Source organism: Rhagoletis zephyria, unplaced genomic scaffold (assembly GCF_001687245.7).
Source record: "Rhagoletis zephyria isolate East Lansing unplaced genomic scaffold, Rhagoletis_zephyria_1.1 Rzeph_scaffold_74716, whole genome shotgun sequence".
NCBI classification, from domain to species: Eukaryota; Metazoa; Arthropoda; class Insecta; order Diptera; family Tephritidae; genus Rhagoletis; species Rhagoletis zephyria.
In genome coordinates this window covers 1-1,220 of record NW_016231765.1, presented here as the reverse complement: position 1 = coordinate 1,220, position 1,220 = coordinate 1, and the positions used below count along the sequence as shown (strand labels likewise).

Below are 1,220 nucleotides of genomic sequence, written 5' to 3'. Positions count from 1 at the left end.
CTTCTGTAATTAACGATCGAGCGAATGTCCTACTTTTGGTGAAATTGTGGAAAATAAAAAAAGAAGTAAATTTGAAGAATGGACAAGTAGAAATTATATATGTATATGGTATATAAACATTACTTACACATACATATGTATACATACATATATATGTATATAGATTCAATAAATAATTAAAAATTATTCACGTCAAATAAAATTGTAAAGATTATAAAAAATTAAAAACCATCGGTTTTTTACTTGACAGCCGCTTCAGCATTTATTTTTATTAGGATTCTTGGAAATTCACATACACACTTATGTATATGTATAAAAATATATACTACACACATATGTATGTTAGTTATAAGTAAACTATTCAATTCGTTTTGCTGATATATCAACGAGTTTTGTGCTTCCTCTTCTTCCCAAATAATTTTCAGGGATCTTCATTGCGTTCGCGACGCTCGCCGTGCTTTAACTGTTCCTCGGTCGACAAATTCTTCGGTCTTATCATCATGCGCGCCTTTTGTAGAGAGTAGTCACCACGCCATTGCTCCCAAATGATGCCCACGTAATTGTGTCCGCTTGGTGTTTCACGATAAATACCATTTAAGTTCGCCTCCGAACAACTAAAACCCATGCATGTATTAATAAATATTTATTTAATATCCTACACCTACACACTCACTTGTCAAACCACCAACCACTCGCATAACCAGTGGCACATGCGCAACATGCATCCACACTTTTGTCGTTGCGTCGATCATAGGTGCTGAAGTCCATTTCATTGTGATAATGCATTGCATCGGGTACTGTGCCGCTATAGCCACCGATCAGTAAATTGTAATTGTAACGCTCACTGTCCAAGCGAAAGAATGAATATTCGGCCCATACGTGTGCTAATAGTTAACATACAAACTTGTTAATGATTACGAAATTTCATAAATTGTTACTCTATTATAGGCTTACCCTCCTCAAAATCGGTTAATTCAATGCGCAGTTCGTAGTCATCTCGATCAACCAGCTGATGTATGAATTCGTTGCCAAACCAAAACTCTTTGTTCAACTCACCAAATCCATTTCTATACTCCACCCATGAACGATTGAAGTNCTCACTGTCCAAGCGAAAGAATGAATATTCGGCCCATACGTGTGCTAATAGTTAACATACAAACTTGTTAATGATTACGAAATTTCATAAATTGTTACTCTATTATAGGCTTACCCTCCTCAAA

At 35.5% G+C, this 1,220-nt stretch overlaps 1 protein-coding gene across 1 annotated transcript; it reads right to left on the bottom strand.

The window, feature by feature from the left end:
- Positions 1-247: 247 nt before the first annotated feature.
- Positions 248-1,140, bottom strand: LOC108357328 (techylectin-5B-like; the record flags this gene model as incomplete). Its single annotated transcript, XM_017608415.1, has 3 exons — positions 248-614; positions 674-884; positions 955-1,140. Coding segments are annotated over 3 exons (590 nt in total), but the record flags the coding sequence as incomplete, so codon positions are not given.
- Between the last annotated feature and the right edge of the window lie 80 nt (positions 1,141-1,220).